Below are 17,019 nucleotides of genomic sequence, written 5' to 3' on the forward strand. Positions count from 1 at the left end.
CCCCGTCTCAACCCCTATTGCTTTAATAATGGGTCCACTTCTCAGCACATTCAATGGAAGAATCCAATAGAATAAATACTGAACTTGAGATTTTATGTTATCATTTCTAATTCAAGTACATAATTTGAAAACAGTAAGAAAGAGAAATAGCAAGTTGTAGATAAAGAGGAAGATGCTGCAGCCTTCTTTGAACTGAGTGGGTACAAGGGCAGCTGGGGAGGCACAGTGGTCCCTGGAATCAGCCTCTTACAAGCTGCAGTGGGGTCTGGCCGAGGGATGGCCACACTCATAGCTCACCGTTTTGGGGGTCCAGGAGCAGCGACCATAGGGCAGCAGCTGTGAAAGCTTCCACATCAGTGGGTGGGTGGGGAGGATCCGTAAGAGGCCAGCAAGGGAGATAGGTCCCCCTCCTCCCCCAGACAGACAGAAGAGAGAGGCTGGTTCAGTTTTATGGGGCTGACCGTCATCTACCATTTGACACAGAGGAAGCTGAAAGACTAGCCTGACGGCTTACAACTAGTTCTAGGGAGACTAGAACTAGTCCTGGATATCTTGGCCCTCATTTCAGGGATTTTTCCAGTACACAGTGGGGGAAAAAAAGGAATCTTGGAGGAAATGGGGGAAAGGAAGGTTGTGAGTGCTGGAATTGATCTTAAGGAGATGCTGTTTTAGTGTTGGCTTTAGTGATAAGATAAACCACCTGATGGGTAATTGTTGACTCTTCCAGTGGCTGTGCAAACCTGATTTCTTTAAGCACAAAGAATGTCTTCAGGGGTCCTCTGAGGCAAGGTAGACACCCCATTATGTAATTAAATCCAGACTGGTAATTGGTCAATAAATGGAAAAGTTGGTAAAAGCAGGAAACCATGCAACATAAGTGTAGGGACTTAAGCACTGTGTTTTAACATATGGACTTGTATTCATTCAACCCTCTTCTAGTGCAGGAGCAAAGACGCCCTTTGAATAGGGAGCTTCAAAACTGAAGTACCCCATTGTCTTTCCCGCATCTCCATAGCCACCATGTGGCTTTGATTTTCAGTTTTAATTTCTTTAATATGCCACCATCTAAGCACAGAGTCTTTGATCTTTATGATTTTTCTCGGTCTTTTAGAGTTGGGTTGCTCACATTTATTTAATAAACTTTATTTAATGTAATTTATTTAATATAATTTAATAAATGTTATTTACTATTTATTTAATAAATATTTAATATACAGATGTTTAAGACATTTATTTAATAAGTGTATTAAGTATTTACTTTTGTAACTCATCTTCCCCAAGTCTTTCTTTTTTTTTTAATAAATTTATTTATTTTTATTTATTTATTTTTGGCTGCGTTGGGTCTTCGTTGCTGAGCGCAGCCTTTCTCCTTTTGGGGCGAGCGGGGGCTACTCTTTATTGCGGTGCACAGGCTTCTCATTGCGGTGGCTTCTCTTATTGCAGAGCACAGGCTCGAGGCGCGCGACCTTCAGTAGTTGTGGCACGTGGGCTCAGTAGTTGCGGCTCACGGGCTCTAGAATGCAGGCTCAGTAGTTGTGGCACACGGACTTTGTTGCTCCATGGCATGTGAGACCTTCCCAGACCAGTTCAAACCCATGTCCCCTGCATTGGAAGGCAGATTCTTAACCACTGCACCACGAGGGAAGTCCCACCCAAGTCTTTCTTAAGTTAGTTTTTATAGGAGTAGCTCCCCTTCCTTTCACACTCATATCTCATTATTTATGTGACTGATGTTTAATTGGATACATAACTAATAAGGGCAGAACTCACATAAGCAGGTTGGATATAAGCCCAGTAAACCTAAAGCACTTATTGGAAGCAGAGGGAAGATGGTAAATAATTCTCAGTGTGTTTGTGGGAGGGTTGGTTAATCCATTGAGTTGGTTAAGTAAGAATTGACTAAGTTGGTTTCTACTATGGGTATAACACAAGCTGATGGTAGAAAACCCTATCTTTGGGACAATAAATGCACCTGCCTCTTGTGTAATATCTAAAAAATAATGAGCATGATTTAGGAAATAAAGCATTTTTTCTCAATCCTGTGACTATGATAGATGATATTATATTATTCTTTTCAACAGCCATCTCCAGAACTGTCATTGTTACTCTTAAAGATTTATTTTTGACTTAAAATTTTATTTTAACCTAAGAAAATCCCCTTATAAAAGGTGAGTGTGAGCATTGCCGCATGGAGATTATTTATCATTGAATTCAGAACACTATCACGGAATTTTTTTTTATTGAAAATCAATCTGTTAATAAATGGTGGGATGAATTATAGGATAATGCATTAGCCACGGATAACTGAAGTGCTTAAAACAATTTTTTAAAAAACTATTGGCTAAAATTATTATGAGAAAAAACACTCTATTCTATTTCTTAAAATTGTTCTGTTTAGTTTAAATGTGGTTTAAAATTCTACGGGGAAAAGACGTGTGCCCCCTTAGGGATTGTCAGAAAGAATCAAAAGCAGCTTAGCAAGGAGACAGAAATGGAAATGTGATATTTGTCAGGGGAAGTAAGGGTACGATTAAATAGAATGGAATCAGCTCCCATGTTAGAAAGTCCCTTAATGGGGAAGTGATGCTCGAGGCCTCTTTCTGTCTTCTGAGAAACCTGGACCGAGAGGCTGGCCGGCCAAGGATGTCCTGAGCCCCAGCTGTGGTAGGAGGAGAGTGAGTTTCAGGTCACATTTATTTCTCAGGCCAAGCTCAACTTCCTGACAGCCCAGCTGAATTAAAGTCTTCATTAGATTCATGAAAGGATCTGATAATCACAGCCTGGCCTCTCTGCACTGGAGGTCTGCCTCTAGCTGGTGAAAGGAAAGCAGGTCCTAGGAGAAGCACAGAGTTTCTGCTTGCCCTTAGGAGATCTCCAACTCATGTAGGGAGATCTTGCTTGTTCTGTGTCTTTGGAATTAAATATTCTGTAGCCTGCATCTCCCCGCCTCAAATATATATTAGACAAATACAAACTTTAAGTAAAAAAAAAAAAAGGGGGGGTGGTGGTTAGAGCACACCAGCCTAAAAAGTGCTTTCAAATTCTAAAGTGCACACAGATCACGTGGGAACCTTGTTCAAATGCAGATTGTGAGTCTGTAGGTCCGGAGTGGAGCCTTAGAGTCTGCATTTCTAGCAAGTTCTCCCCAGGATGCCAGTGCTGCTGCTGCAGGGGTCATACTCTGAGGACCGAGGATCTAGAAGGCCTGATTTCAAGTACTGGCTTCTCTCAACCTCAGTTTTCCCACCTGTAAAATAAGGGACTTTGGACTAAAATCCTTTTAAATTCTGACCATCAGCAGCATCATGAGGAGAGGAGAACAGAGAAGGCTGGTCCATGTTAAGAGCTTATCCCTGCTCTCAGTTTTCAAGGACTCCCTATCACAACATCGTGAAGACAGAATGGAAACAGGAAAACAAGGCAGGGATCCAGAGCGTTTCCACTTTTATTCACATCATGACTTTGCCGACATTCAAAGGTTTGGTTTTAATTAGATTACATGATGAAAAAATGAATTTTCTAATTCAGCTGTTTGTCTCAAATAGACTATTGGGGAGGCTTAATTCTGTCCATAGCATGCCCAATGGAAGAGTCTAATTGCCAATAGCAATCCCATGTAGGCACAAAAGGTTATTATGTTTGGATCTGAAACGTATTTTTAGCCAGAGTTGAAGTGAGATACAGCTTGATACTATTTTCTTTCTAAACCTGTCAGTTGTGGAGGAATTTAATACTACCTTGAAATATTTCTTATCCTTCAGAATTCTCTCAGATGTTCCCTTCTCAGCGAAACCTCTTCAGAGGCCACAGTCAGAATTAGTAGCCATCTCCCAGGTCTCTGCTCGGCCTGTGTCTCCCTCCCTGAATTATGAGCTCCTTCAGCCGTCTTGATGGAGCAGAAAGGGAGTTCAGGGACTTGGAGCCCAGGTTCCTGAGTGCACTGTCCTGTCCTGATTGTGTGTCCCCAAGGGGCCATGGAAGGTTCTGCCCCGCTCTGTATTGGCACTGTTCAGTGGGGCTGTGGGACGTGTTGTGCGAAATAATGGGTTTGAAACTGTTTCGCTTCTCTCCTGGATTAGAGTAGGCATCAGACGAAGGTTTGCTAACTTTTCCCTTCCCTAAGGTCAGGGATCATGACTTACAAATCCCTGTATTTCTGGCACTTCAGGGAAAGTCATGCATAGCGGGTGCTCAATAAATTCTTTAAAATTGAATTTAATAGACTTGCTTTTTAGGGAGCTTGGGTGTATTTATTTTAGGCATAGAAATAATAGCAATGGGAGAAATAACTGTTTGGTTTTCCCCTATTCGCTGATGGTGACTGCTTTTCTGAAACATATGAAATGTATTTTGAAGAAGTAATTAAAATTCTGAGGGAGATTTATTTCTGGTTTGCTTAGTTTAGAAATCCTAAACACAAGAAGAGAAAAGATAAACACTTCATAGGAAAAGAGAAACTATATTTAACAGGCAATTCCTGTAGGGTATCCATTTTTATATATGTATAAGCTTTCTGGAAGAATTAGAAAAAATTTTGACAATAGTTACCTTTGGGAAGAGGATCAAGGGTGGGGGAGAAAACTTTTATTTTCATTTTATACATTTCTATGTGGCTTGAATTATTGGCTATGTAGGCATATTTGGGAGATATATATATATATATATATATATATGTATACACATATGGGGGAATTGAATGATGGGCCATTTTTATTTTACTCTTTTATATATTAAAACTCTTCATAAGTATTATCTTTACATTTTATTTTCAAGTGGCTTAAGTACAAGGTGCTAATAATAAATGAGGGTTTTCTGCCCCTTGTCAAGTCACTAAGCCATCTCCATCACAGGAGTCAAGGGCAAGCTCAGCTCTCTCAGCCTTTACTGCCTCTGAGGTTGAAGAAGGTCCCGGGGTGGGGCTGTGTCCTCATGCTACTGCTGGGTGGGGGAAAGGTGGCATCCAGTTACGAGCCCTTAAAGTGCTGGAATCATCACTTCGTAAAGCTCTGATCTGGCTTAGCAATGACAACGGCTGCAGGTGACTGCCCCGAAGAAGGGGATGACGGGATATGAGACCTGCCCAGAAGAAGCACCATCCCTCCTGCGCCAGAAAAGCAAGGGAGTCATAGCACCTCCTTTGGAACATAGCGCAGGAGCCTATTCTTTCTAGCAAGCGATTGGATTTTCATTTTTGCTCTGGCACCACCCAGCTGTTTGCAGTATCAACTCTCTTACCTCCCTGACCAAGAGTCAGGAATGTGTCCATCTGGAATATCTGAGAATGAGTAGCGCATCCCTTGCCACATGCTCGGGGAGGACAAAGCAGCATTTCCCCCTAGCACCCGTCTATCATTTTCTGCTACCCCAGACTTAACTCTTAATTCTATGAGGGTAGTGCCCAGGGAGAAGGCACCTCAGAGACATTTGAGGTACTGCTTTCAATTTTAGATGTTACTGCCACATAGGAGCCTGGACAAACTGGGATGTTTTCACAGGAGGGCAGCCAGGATGGCTAAAGGAGTCATAAGCACATTGTACAAAGAGCTGCTGTCGGATTGGGATGTAGTTGCCACTCACTTTTCTGTGGTCAAATCATTAACTTCCCTATACCTCAGCTTCCCTACCAACGAACTGTGCTCCCAGAGTATTAACCTGAAAGGGTGGTCGTGATGTTAATTCATGCAAACGTTTAGAACTGGCAAGGGTTCCACAAGTGCTAGGGACCACTTTTTGTTCCTGGGGCTAGAGCTACAAGAAAGATTCCCAAATCTTTTGACGACAGAAGCCACGGGCCACTCCTGATGGATGGAGCTCACTTTCTGATTTGTAGGCATTTTTAAAGACAAACATTATCATAAAGCAGCTTAGCTACTGATGATTCTTCTGAGAGGCATGAGTGGCAAACTCAAGCCTCTTAGGCTATAAATAAGAGATATGCTGCGTATGCATTTCCCTGGGTGAATCTGTCTGCTTTGGGGATTCCTTTGCCTTGTGCTGATACAGTCTTTAAATTGTCTTCTGGACCTGCACTGGGCCTCATGATATGAGTAATCTCTTTATTGAGAAGGATGATCTGTGTATGGTCAGCCCCATAGTACAGAGAAAAATATGCCACCCCCAGCCAGGCAAAGGATGACCACCCACCTCTTTGCAGTACCCCAGTCTAAATAAAAAACAGCTTCTGTTTTGTCTTATTGTATAATTGCTCCAACATTTGCCACTCCCTGTAGCTGTCTGTACTCAGCTATCTGCAAAGCAGCATCTGCAGACTTTGCCAAATGTTCTCCTTCTGGGTCTCATATTAATTCATTAACTCTGTTAAGCAAACGATTTCTGGTGAACGTTTAAGTAGAATATTTCCCTAACTAATCTAAAGCAATAATTAAAGCAGTGTTTTTTAGCTTGTGACTCAGATGCTGCTGAGTGTCTTGAACATGCCTTTGAGAAGGGACTAGTCAAATGGTGCTTTGGTGAAGCAAAGGAAAAAGTAGAAATGGGTAAAATATGGCAGCTTTTTAAAAGCCAAACTTTCATTTATTAATTATACCATTTCCCCTAGACATTGTACACCCTTTTAGAAACCTCCCGGAAGTAACATTTGCCATACCTAATATTATTTCATCCTGCAGAAGATTCTGGACAGAGCTTATGAGGGCTTGGTTTTTTAGAAGAAGCAAGTGAATTAGAAAATTCAACTGTATACTCAGTGATGCCAAGAGGGACCCTGAAGGGGATCCGCTTTGACCCGGGAGCCCTTGACTCAGTCTCCAATCTTGGCCTTGTTGCGGCGCCAAGCTGGGCATTCAGACCAAAGGTGACAGCCATGAGTCAACCTGCAGGTTGTTCTGTGTGGAGATGCCTCCTTATGCTTGCCCGCTGGGTACCCATCCCCACAAGGCTGGTGAGAATGTGACTGTTGGCGTCTTTTGCCCTTGCCACTGGCCCTGGCAGCCAAGGTAGCCCACAGAGCTTGCTTTCCAACTTGAAGGCTGATCCATGTGTCCTGAAGGATCTGTTATTAAAGGAATATTTTTTCCATGTAAAATTCTGGAATGTATCTTGTCCCTTGTTCACTTGCTGTTACACGTGTCGCTTACTCCCAGTCTCTGACGTGTTTCTTTGTTTTCTGTGTGTTGCAGGCAGCATAGTGTACCTCGGGATGATGGTGGGGGCGTTCTTCTGGGGAGGATTGGCAGACAAAGTGGGAAGGAAGCAGTCTCTTCTGATTTGCATGTCTATCAACGGATTCTTTGCCTTCCTTTCTTCATTTGTCCAAGGTTATGGCTTCTTTCTCTTCTGTCGCTTACTTTCTGGATTCGGGTAAGGTTTTTTTCTTCATATTTTATAGTAATGTGTTTATTCTACATAAAAACATAATGTGCATGCTTTCTAGAGGTCCTCATTACCAAGAAATTATCCCTTAATGCATCTCCTTTCCCATCTTTGTGTCAGCCCATAATGCTGGTTCTTAGAAATATAATTATCAACCTTTAAATGCAGAAGAGAAGGGAACACACATCTTTGTTCCCGTGGCTGATTCTTTTAGTGTTTTATGTCTAGGAAATGGGTATTGTTTTCAAAGAAATGCTGTTTCTATGGCAGTGAGTATTCATAAATGTATTTTTTTTTCTTCTGAAAATTTAACTTAAGCAAGAAATAGCTCTGGTCCTATCTGTTATGAACGAATTAAAGGTTCAGACCATTCAAGTATGCTCTTAAATCCAGCATGAGAGTGTCTCAGGTAAATGTTGTTTTATTGATCTATGTTAACAGCATATTTAACTAGGTAGGAAGCCTGCTTCTTGAGATGCAATAGGTTCTTTTTGTAAGTTCCTGACTTTTGTTGAATTAACAGGAGTTGTGCTATTGACAAGTGCAATGGCATAGTGTAGTTAATTATGTAGTTATTTTCGTTAAAGAACTCGAAGCACTTATTACTAGACTAAGTGAATCCACAGCTTAGGAAAACCCAGTAGCTCAATTAGGAGATCCAAGAAACTCTGCTTTGGTAAGAAAAAAATAGTGAAAATATAAAATTTCTGATTCATGCTTGAGTACTTTGTTTTCATTAGAGACTTTCTTTCTGAGGGGTCTAGCATAAGATGAATCTATAGGAATAATATAAAGTGAAATAAAAATGCATAAAGAAAGGGCAGGAGGCTGTGCTGGGTTATGAATTTGAGAAGCAGATCAGTTATGGTGGTTGATGATGGCGGTACCCACACAGCAAAGCACAGTTTTGCCCAAAGAGAAGATCAGAAAACTGCAACCCATCTCTCTTAATTACATATAGTAGTACTTTAAATCAGAGCTAAGATTAGTAGGAACATAAGGCATCAAAGGGAAAGACTGTGTAAGTGGGTTATTTCAAGAGTACAGAGATTTCCCCGTGCAGACTAATGGGTCACTTTTATAATTCATTCAAAACATTGTTACTTTTTTATATCATTTTCTGCCACAAGATTTGTGCACATATTGAGATTGGAGGATTATCCACAGATTTTTCTGATATTCTTTTTTTGCCTTCTTATAGCCTCTCCTGTGCTACATTCTACACACAGTGGGCACTTTGCAAATACGTGACTAAGTTGCACTAATTTCAGGCGATTTCCTTAGAGTGAGGACACTCCACTAAACCAAGAGAGTTGGAAAGTTTGGGAAAGAGTGATAATATTTTTTCCCTGGAGGAAAATGATCGGAATCAATAATTTGCTTTGTATTGATGGGGAAAGAGGGCTTTTCCTTAACAGAAGGGACCTTTGGTGCTCGGGGCTCTGTGTGAGACTGGCTACATATGTCATCCTTGGGGAGGAATTTGGATCATGGATTCAAGGAGCTGCCCCAGATCTAATGCTGAGTGAATTGAGATACCTGAGGAAGAACAGGTGTTATCTGGGGCTATTTGTTTTCAGCCTTTCTCAGGGTCCATAGCATAAGACATTCTTGCTACCAGGAAAGCCTCCTTTTGCTTTCTTTTACTTACATACTACCACTAGCCTGTCAGGAGAAGAGTAATAGCCTAAGTTCTGAACTTTCCAGTCCTTTCCATTCACAATCTTATCCAGGAAATGTCGATGATATCCACAGACTCAAAAGTACCCAACTGGGCTTCCCTGGTGGCGCAGTGGTTGAGAATCCGCCTGCCAATGCAGGGGACACGGGTTCGAGCCCTGGTCGGGGAAGATCCCACATGCCGCGGAGCAACTGGGCCCGTGAGCCACAACTACTGAGCGTGCGCGTCTGGAGCCTGTGCTCTGCAACAAGAGAGGCCGCGATAATGAGAGGCCCGCGCACTGCGATGAAGAGTGGCCCCCGCTTGCCGCAACCAGAGAAAGCCCTCGCACAGAAACGAAGACCCAACACAGCCATAAATTAATTAATTAATTAATTAATTAATTAATTTAAAAAAAAGTACCCAACTGTGGTCAAATTATTATGGCAATTTTAATTGCCAGTCTGGACGATGACATGGTCAACCCAGTTGACTGCAGAGAAAAGGAACATTCTGGTGGCTGCAAAATACTCCAAACTAAGGGACTGTCCAGAAGCCAGTTCAAGGGCAGTACAGAGACAGAGACTGTTTGAGTATATTCCTGACATCATCCTCTTCTCTATTGCAGACAAATCATTCTTCAGCCAGCAGCTCAGGGCTGCAGACCTCTAAATAAGATAATTTACCTGGCAAAGCACAGACTGTGTATTGCTGACTCAGCTAGGCTCTGTAAATTGTGCTACCAGAGGCTAATGCACCGTGTGCCTTTGCAAAGTTGGCACAGGGTTGGGAGTCCAGAAACCCAAGTCCACCCTATCCCTGCCCTTTACTGTGAGACCTTGGGAAAGTCCCTCCGGCTCTCCAACCTGCTTCAGCTTTTGGAAAAGAGAGATAATGGTACTTCACATCCTACCCTGGGGTATGAGGATCAAGTGAGATGATGTGTTAAAGTACAGGGTAGGGAAGGAAATTCGGGATAATGTCTAGAAACATCCCCCCACCCCCACCCCATTTGGCATTCCTGCTCTTTCTTTGTTCTTCCTCCCATTCATTCAGCCAAGCTGTCCTGTGCTCCTTGCCTCAGAGTGACAGCAGAGGGTGAGGGGAAAAGAGGCCTCTTTCTGACTTTGAAATGTCAAGTCTCGCCCAAGAGGGAAACAGAAAAGACTAATCATGGGCAAAGACTTGGGAGAAAACAGGCGACTAAAGTGGAGCATCCCTGCTTTCCAGAATAGATGGAGATTCCCTAGGCTGGGGGTGGGACTGAGGGGAGTGATGTGAGCTTACTCACCAAAACACCCAGAACCTTGTGGGATCCAGCAGCTGAGGAGACCTGAGAAATGCAGTTGTTAAGGGAAATGAAGAAAGTGATCTCTCTTCCTTGGCTGAGTTTCTGGGTCTTGTTACCTACTCGTAACATGTGGAGTGCTACCCTGATGACAGAGGGGTTTTCTCAGCAGCTAGGGTTCATCTGGACACCCTGTCTGTGAATCTCAGGGAAGTCTCAGCTGAGTCTCTGTTTTCTCCAATTCCATTCCAATTCAACTCAAAAAAACACTTTCACACCTGCTCTACCCCTGAAACCACTGGGGACCTTTCACGGATATAGATGAGACCTGGCCCCCAGATGCTTCCCATCTGCTTGTAGAGGGAAGACACACAGACAGCCCTCCCATTCTCCACCTGCTACGAACTCATCAGTGCCCTAAGAGAGGCAGCAGCAAGGGGCATGGGAGACTCACAGAAGAAGGAGAAAACAATGACAAAATTGTGAATGAAAAACCATTTTCCACTTGAAGGTTCTTCTTGTTTTTAACGGCATGTAATGTTTAAACCCTTTTTACACCCATTACTTATATACTGAGTACATAAGCAGCTGAAGTTTGACACAGTCCCTTTTTATTTAAACGTTCTTAATTAAAACTCAAGCCGGAGCTTCCCTGGTGGCGCAGTGGCTGAGAGTCTGCCTGCCGATGCAGGGGACACGGGTTCGAGCCCTGGTCTGGGAGGGTCCCACATGCCGCGGAGCAACTAAGCCCGTGAGCCACAGCTACTGAGCCTGCGCGTCTGGAGCCCGTGCTCCGCAACAAGAGAGGCCGCGACAGTGAGAGGCCCGCGCACCACGATGAAGAGTGGCCCCCACTTGCCGTAACTAGAGAAAGCCCTCGCACAGAAACGAAGACCCAACACAGCCAAAAATAAATAATAAAAATAAATAAATTTAAAAAAACTCAAGCCAAAGAATTAAGACTTTGATCCTGGAGACCTTAAATAAGAGATCTTGACATATATACACTAGCAAATGTAAAATAGATAGCTAGTGGGAAGCAGCCGCATAGCACAGGGAGATCAGCTCGGTGCTTTGTGACCACCTAGAGGGGTGGGATAGGGAGGGTGGGAGGGAGACATAAGAGGGAGGGGGTATGGGGATACATGTATACGTATAGCTGATTCACTTTGTTATACAGCAGAAACTAACACACCATTGTAAAGCAATTATACTCCAATAAAGATGTTAAAAAAAAAAGCTATATGGAAAAAGTCAAACTTTCCCACAAAAATAAATAAATAAATAAATAAGAGATCTTGTTATTTTTGTTTACTAGGCAGCTCCCTCCATCCACATCTGATCTGGTTTTGAATTGAGGAAAACCAGATGACCAAGGAAATAAGGTTTTAGAATGTCGGGAATTTTTCTCTCGTGAGCCTCTGGTGCTCAGACCCTGCAGCGCTCCACACATTTCCCAGGAGTGTCAATCTTGCCATCCTTTCTGCTTCATAGGATCTTCTCCCTGAGCCCTCAGCACTCACGATCTCAGACAGGCCATCCTGAGACCACCCCTCCCGGTGACTCTCACCACAATCCCTTGGTATGTCTTCTTGGTAGCACTGATTGATGCCCCAAAATATTTGCTTCTTGTGTGTTTCTTTCTTTCCTCCACGAGCATGTGAATTCCAAGAGGGCAGAGATTGACAAGATAGGTCTGTCTGCTCTTTACTGCTTAATTGCTCAAGGCAAGGTGGGCGAGGATACTGTAAAGGACACCAGTCAGGACAGCAGTGGAATAGTCTGACCGGCACAGACCTACAGCCATGGTATTCCTAGAAATGAAATAGATAGGAAGTTTACTGAAGTCTTACTTGATCTATATAAGGGAAAGAGGTCTAGATCAAATGACCAAAAGCTTAATTTGCATCATAAAAACAGAGAGGCATGGCCCCTCAGTCAATTCCCAGACTTGAGCCCATTTACAGACCCAGAACCCCTTGAATGAAGAGGAGACTGGGTCTCCTGGTGGAAGGACCCTGGTACATTGCTGAAAGTTTATACTGCTCATCTTTCTCCCAGCCTTCCCCAGAAGGACCTGTATATAGCCTTTTACCAGGGTAACTGCATGAGGAAAAAGGAAATCCTCAGACTTTTCAGGGCTTATTAGGCACTGGCTCTGAACTGACATTAATTCCAGGAGACTCAAAATGTCACTGTGGTCCACTAGTCAGGGTAGGAACTTACGGAGGTCAGGTTGTCAATGGAGTTTGAGCTCAGGTCCATCGCACAGTGGGTCCAGTAGGGACCACAGGATGGTTATTTCCCAGTTCCAGAATGCATACTTGGAATAGACGAAGCAACTGACAGAATCTCCACGTTGGTATAGCGCCCGTCCACCAGTTCCACACACTGGGCATTTCAGAGGAGGAAGAGAATTTCTGGGTCACAGTCCAAACCCTTCATTTTACAGATTAAGGTTCAGTGATGGAACCAGGAATGACACAGCCAGGACTTAAGTTGCAATGAAGTCCTTTGAACTAGCCACTCTATAAACAAGTAAACCGTGCATTCTGAATCCAAGGTTAAGACGCCTTTGTGTTGATTTTCTTGCAAATGCCGAAGGCTTCCCCTTGCTCTATCTTATTTTGTTGCTGAGGCATCATTAGCAGCGCTGTGTTATATTCCTGTTCTGCATATAAAAGAGCCTGGAAGGAGCTCTTGTTTTAGCCTGAGGTCTTCCTGGGTTTGTGATAGATGTGCTTTCCTCTTACTTCACCACACTAAGTCATGAGCATATTTTCTTAGAAACATAAATATGTCCAGCTGCCATATTCTGTGTGACTTTAAATATTTATTCAGCACAAAGAATGATTTTCCTGCCGGGGACAGCGGTGTTTTGTGGGAACGAGGAATAGGGCATCACCAATTATTTATCTGTCTCTAACTTTCCTAAGTGAATCTCACACCAGGGAACAGACATTTCCCTCTCCTCTTTTGTTACAGAAAATTAGAAAGATGGGAAATGGAGTTGACACCATTGATTCATTTTCATTTGCCCAGAATTAAATTATTTGCTTCCAGTCACTGTTAATTACGGGAATGATAATGCGTCAGATGCCAGGCAATGTCAGAGTTAGGAGCGGCTCACTGAAGGCCTGGCACTGCTAAGCATAAAGGTCAGGAGAAAAATACACCAGCAACAGAAATTAAAATGAAATGTCAGTGTCTGTGTATGGTAGGAGAATGAACAGTCATTTCTCCCTCTGCAAATAGAGCCTCATAAATGCATAGTTCATAGCTGCTTGCAATATCCATCCATTAACCAATATCCATCCATTATTATAAAATTATAATAACCAGAATACCTTGGCTTTGTAGAGATGATCACCACTAACTGGAATTCTTCAAAGTGTTTTATATGTAGAAGCTCATTTATTTCCACAACATTTTTTTAATAATTAGGTATGCAAAAATATGCTGCCTTTTTAAAATTAGAATGACTTTCACATGTGCAGTAAACCCCCAGGTCTTCTGAGTTTTAGTCTAATTCTAAACTATAAGGTTTTACTTCCTCATCGTATGGGGAAAATGCAGACCCATTTAAAAATTTTCAACTTTTAAAATGTGTTTTATCAAACACCTGTATAGTACTTGCCCTATGAGATGCTGTGTTACACACTTTGTAAATATTGACTCATTTAAACCTCATGGTGACCCTATGAGGAAGATACTACTTATTCCATCCATTTTATAGATGAGGACGTTGAAGCACAGAGAGGTTAAGTAACTGTCCAAGGTCACACAGTAAGTGGTATAGTCATATCATACCCAGGCAGTCTAGCTCCACGCTCTTAACCACCAGGCTGTGCTGTCTCAGATTCAATGAGAAATGACTGTGATTTCCTAACACACAATGTCTGATACTTGATAGACACTAAATAAACATTTTGAGCAGATCAGTTCAAGAAGGTTTCTGACCCAAAGAATCAGAACGGAAAGACCTTTTTCAATATGGAAGATGAGGCAACAAACTAAATTATCTTTAATCCAAAAATAATCGCAAACCCACATTGTAAACAGTGGGTCACAGTAAGCCTGTGTTGTCCAACAGGCCATACGTAGCCACTGAGCACTTGAAATGTGACCAAATTTAGATGTGCTGTAAGTACAAAATACATAGCACTGGATTTCAAAGACTCAATACATACAAAAGAATGAACTGGGACATTGGGATTGACGTATATACACTATTGATACTATGTATAAAATAGATAACTAATGAGAACCTACTGTATAGCACAGGGGACTCTTACTCAATGCTCTGTGGTGACCTAAATGGGAAGGAAATCCAAAACAGAGGGGATATATGTATATGTATGGCTGATTCACTTTGCTGTACAGTAGAAACTAACACAATATTGTAAAGCAACTATACTCCAATAAAAATTTTTTTAAAAAATACATAATGTAAAATATCTCAATAATTTTTATATTGATTACATGTTAAAATGAAAATAGTTGGATACATTGGGTTAAATGAATATATATTAAAAGTAACTATACCTGATTTTTTGCTTTAATTTCTTTTCTAGAAAATTAAAAATTTTATATGTGCCTCACATGGTATTTCTATTGAAAAGCACTGTCTTGGGCAATGCCTTTTATGAGAATTTCCAACAATGGTTGACCTTTTGGACACACTTTATTTCCCATTATACCCTTTGGCAAAACAACTGTTGATCCCAAGAGAGAAAGAAGTAACAGAGGAAAAGATCTCCCAGACTCATAATTTATAATTGTGAAAAATTAGCCTCATGCACTTTTTAGAATTGACTCTGTGAGCTCCTTGAGGGTGGGAATGTGTGTTCTTCATGCCTGTACCTCCAGCAACAGGTGATGTGCTTGGCCCAGAATTTGGCTGGGTGAGGGACTGCATAGGGGGATGATGGATAGATGGGTAAATGGCAGGTGGGTGGAGGGTGAGAGGAGGAATGAATGACTAGATATATACCACAAGTGGCTGGAAAAGTCTGCCTGTTTTTTGACATCATTTCTCACAGATCATTATAATGATTATCACCATCTTTATTCATGACACCATTTAGGTGCTATGGGAATGCATGCTTCCAGCTCCCTCAGTAGGGAGGTTAATTTTTTTTTTCAAGACAGCATTAGGATCCTGATCTCTGAATACACCTTCTCTCCCAGTGGCACCTGGTCTGTTGCTGTGGATATGCAGACCTGTATACGTTTGGGAAGCTTAGGGCACCACCCTGATTGCAAACAAGGGCTAGGGGAGTTGAAGTTTTGTTTTTTTAGAAACACAACTTTTACATGTTTACATTTCAATATTCTTAAAATAGTCAGGTTTAAACTGTGGCTTTGGAGATGGGAGGACTAAAGCTACCCTAACCACCCATCCTTTAGCACCCATCCTTTATGACTGGGCATAGGGGATTCCCATTCCTTATTTGATGATTGGTTCCATTACCAGGAAATGTTCTTCTCCTGTTTCCATCTTCTTTTTTTTTGGCTGTGTTGGGTCTTCGTCGCTGCTTGCAGTCTTTCTCTAGTTGTGGCGAGCAGGGGCTACTCTTCGTTGCGGTGCGCGGGCTTCTCATTGCGGTGGCTTCTCCTTGTTGCGGAGCTCAGGCCCTAGAACGCGCGGGCTTCAGTAGTTGTGGCTCACGGGCTCTAGAGCGCAGGCTCAGTAGTTGTGGCGCACGGGCTTAGTTGCTCCGCAGCATGTGGGATCTTCCCTGGCCAGGGATCGAACCCGTGTCCCCTGCATCAGCAGGTGGATTCTTAACCAGTGCGCCACCAGGGAAGTCCCTCCTGCTTCTATCTTGATTACTCATAATAAACATATGCCTTCTTATCAATACAGCAGTCTCATTTTGTGTGCTGACCCAGCCCATTCAGAGATGTTAGATCTGTGTTCTTTCATCTAAGCCTCTGTACAACCTCCTCTGTGATAGTCTATTTACTTCCATGAAAAGGAAGTCACTGAAAAGTTCATCTTTGAGGCTGTTTTTACTTCTGGGTCCAATTGAAAACATAATGGGGACTTCCCTGGCGGTCCAGTGGTTAAGACTCCACGCTTCCACTGCAGGGGGCACGGGTTCGATCCCTGGTCGCGGATCTAAGATCCTGCATGCTGCACGGCGCAGCCAAAAAAAAGAAAAAAAGAAAACATAATGAATTGGTTCTGAATTGCTGTCCAACTTGCCTGGCAGTTCAGTGTCTTCCTTCCTTTTGTGTTGATTCTGAGTAAGGATTAAAAGGATATTTTTCATGCGACTTATTTGTAATTGTGATTCCCGGCATAGACTACACCATTCACTAGTCTTTTTATAAACCCGTAATACTTACCGTAATAAAGCCACCAGAGTCAGCTCTTATTATCTGTATGGAACACATGACTTTACAATGGTTATTCAACTTCCTCCTCAATTATGTTCTCATATAATACCCCATTTCCCAGTGGAAGGGGAAGACTGAGGTACAAGACTGGTTGACAGTCACACGGTGAAATAAGTTAGAATGAAATTACTCTTCATTCCATGCTCAGCTGAAGAATTAAAGCAGAACAGAATTACTCGGTAGAATTCCTCCTCAGGACAAAAAGTCATCATTCTATCATTTCTCCCCTGAACGTCATATTTCGAGCCATTTTAAGTACAATTAGCCTTTTTGTCTACAACCTCCTTCTTTCACTGCAGAAACCTAACCCCCTCCCCCTCTTCGCCTCAATAAC

The 17,019-nt window shown here is 42.4% G+C and overlaps 1 protein-coding gene across 1 annotated transcript in view; it reads left to right on the forward strand.

Moving 5' to 3' along the window:
- SV2C (synaptic vesicle glycoprotein 2C) overlaps positions 1-17,019 on the forward strand; it is a 178,827-nt gene that overhangs the window by 59,422 nt on the left and 102,386 nt on the right. Inside the window, exon 2 of the mRNA XM_059919360.1 lies at positions 7,140-7,320. Within this exon, the coding sequence (XP_059775343.1) occupies positions 7,140-7,320 (181 nt within the window). The remainder of the gene's footprint in view (positions 1-7,139; positions 7,321-17,019) is intronic.

The sequence above is a fragment of the Balaenoptera ricei genome, chromosome 3, assembly GCF_028023285.1.
Source record: "Balaenoptera ricei isolate mBalRic1 chromosome 3, mBalRic1.hap2, whole genome shotgun sequence".
Lineage (NCBI taxonomy): Eukaryota > Metazoa > Chordata > Mammalia > Artiodactyla > Balaenopteridae > Balaenoptera > Balaenoptera ricei.